The sequence below is a fragment of the Taeniopygia guttata genome, chromosome 16 (genome assembly GCF_048771995.1).
Source record: "Taeniopygia guttata chromosome 16, bTaeGut7.mat, whole genome shotgun sequence".
In the NCBI taxonomy this organism is placed as follows: domain Eukaryota; kingdom Metazoa; phylum Chordata; class Aves; order Passeriformes; family Estrildidae; genus Taeniopygia; species Taeniopygia guttata.
The window spans coordinates 2,532,850-2,535,012 of NC_133041.1; the positions used below are offsets into that span (position 1 = coordinate 2,532,850).

The 2,163-nt window shown below is 57.2% G+C and overlaps 1 protein-coding gene across 1 annotated transcript; it reads right to left on the reverse strand.

Moving 5' to 3' along the window:
* Window positions 1-208: 208 nt before the first annotated feature.
* LOC140685179 (olfactory receptor 14J1-like) lies at window positions 209-796 on the reverse strand. Its single transcript, XM_072936385.1, has one exon. It carries the CDS (start codon window positions 794-796, stop codon window positions 209-211), a length of 588 nt encoding a protein of 195 aa, XP_072792486.1.
* Between the last annotated feature and the right edge of the window lie 1,367 nt (window positions 797-2,163).

The window sequence follows — 2,163 nt, forward strand, 5'->3', positions numbered from 1 at the left end:
GCCACCAAGAGCACAGACCCTCATTGACACAGTCTGGGGCCACAGGGAAGGTGGAGAGAAAAAAGATGAGAAATGGCACAATCAATGACATTTCCTTGTGGACAACATTATAATGTAAAATAAAGAAAAAGAACCTCCAAATGGAAAAGAACAAGAAGTATCAAAGATGACTTTTATTACAAGTGATTTGCAGAAATTGGCCAGCAGTTTAATGTTCCTGAAAGCATCCAGTCATCAGTGTCCACACGGCAGCCTTGAGCTCCTGGTTCCTCAGGCTGTAGATGAGGGGGTTCAGGGCTGGAGGCACCACCGAGTACAGAACTGACAGGGCCAGATCCAGGGATGGGGAGGACATGGAGGGAGACTTCAGGTGAGCAAACACTGCAGTGCTGAGGAACAGAGAGACCACAGCCAGGTGAGGGAGGCAGGTGGAAAAGGCTTTGTGCCGTCCCTGCTCAGAGGGGATCCTCAGTATGACCCTGAAGATCTGCACATAGGAGAAAACAATGAACACAAAACAACACAACGATGAACTGACAGTAACCACAAGAACCCAATGTTCCCTGAGGTAGGATTTGGAGCAGGAGAGTTTGAGGATCTGGGGGATTTCACAGAAGAACTGGCCCAGGGCATTGCCATGGCACAGGGGCAGGGAAAATGTATTGGCTGTGAGCATGAGAGCATTGAGAAAGGCACTGGCCCAGGCAGCTGCTGCCATGTGGGCACAAGCTCTGCTGCCCAGGAGGGTCCCGTAGTGCAGGGGTTTGCAGATGGACACGTAGCGGTCGTAGCACATGATGGTCAGGAGGAAATACTCTGCTGACATGAAGATCAGAAGGAAAAAGAGCTGAGCAGCTCTGGTGTCCCAGAGGGAATTGTGCAGGGCTTTGGGGACAGTGGTGCAGATGGAGCCCAGGTCGCTGAGGGCCAGGTGGAGCAGGAAGAAGAACATGGGCGTGTGCAGGTGGTGGCCGCAGGCTACGGCGCTGATGATGAGGCCGTTGCCCAGGAGGGCAGCCAGGGAGATGCCCAGGAAGAGGCAGAAGTGCAGGAGCTGCAGCTGCCGCGTGTCTGCCAGTGCCAGCAGGAGGAAGTGGCTGATGGAGCTGCTGTTGGACATTTGCTGTGGCTGCACATGGGCACCTGTTCATGGAGAAAGGACAGTGACAAGTCAGGAGAGGCTGCTTGGAGCCAAACGTGAGCCATTCCCTGTAGACTGTCCTGCTGGGACGCACCTACCCTTGTTCCTGCTCTGGGAAAACCGCTGGCTGCAATCAGAGCACGATCACACTCCCAGCTCACCCTGGGATAAACCAGACCCTGCCCGGAGCAGAGGGATCGCTGAATGTCTGGTCAGCCTCTCCAAAGGTCTCTGGGCAAGGTCTCAGCACCCCCTTGTTTCAAGGACACTCACGGCTCCCTTGGCCAGCCCAGCAGCATTTCCTCAGCTGTGGCAGCTCTGCACTTCCCCGTGGGACATTCAGGGAGCTCCCAGAGGCTCTGGCACAGATCTGGACCCAGGAGGGCAGTTTAGAGCTGGGAAGGGCACAGCAAGGAGATCCCAGGCTGTGCCCATGAGGGGATCTCAGGGAGGGGCTCAGCTCATTCCCCTTTCCCATGGACTGCTTTGCCCATAGCCCCACAGGTCCCAGGGAAGCTTGGACACCCCATTCCCATGGACACCCCTGCCTAGCAGGAATGCCAAGGGCAGTGCCTGACTCAGCTGCTGCAAATTCCAGAGTCACCCTAAGAGTCCCAGGTAGCAGTGACAATATCAGGGGAGTGCAGAAAGAAGAGAAGATGTTGTGGTGCTGTGCCTGAGAGGGCAGAGACAGCTGGGCACTCAGGACAGTGTTCCCGTGCCCAGCTGTGCCCGGCACCTCCCACACACCAACAGTGCCCTCCTGCCCCGGCAGTGCTCTGTTCAGCCCCCTCTGCTTCCCTGAGCATTTCCCTGGGCCTGGACATCCCCTCCTGAGAGGTGCCTTGTCCCTGCCAGCGCTCACAGAGCCCATCCCACCCTGTGTGCCCTCGGCCCGGCCCTACAGAAACCTGCCTGTGTGCAGGGCCCTGGCTGGGGCAGGCTCTGTGTGCAGCTGGGCAAGGGCAGCTCAGGAGAGCCCTGCTGGGCCCTGCAGAGGTGATGCTGCTGCTGTCCAGGGC

Excerpts from the sequence above, each read along its gene's own strand:
- LOC140685179 (XM_072936385.1), bottom strand. The coding sequence starts at position 796 with ATGTGCTACGACCGCTACGTGTCCATCTGCAAACCCCTGCACTACGGG.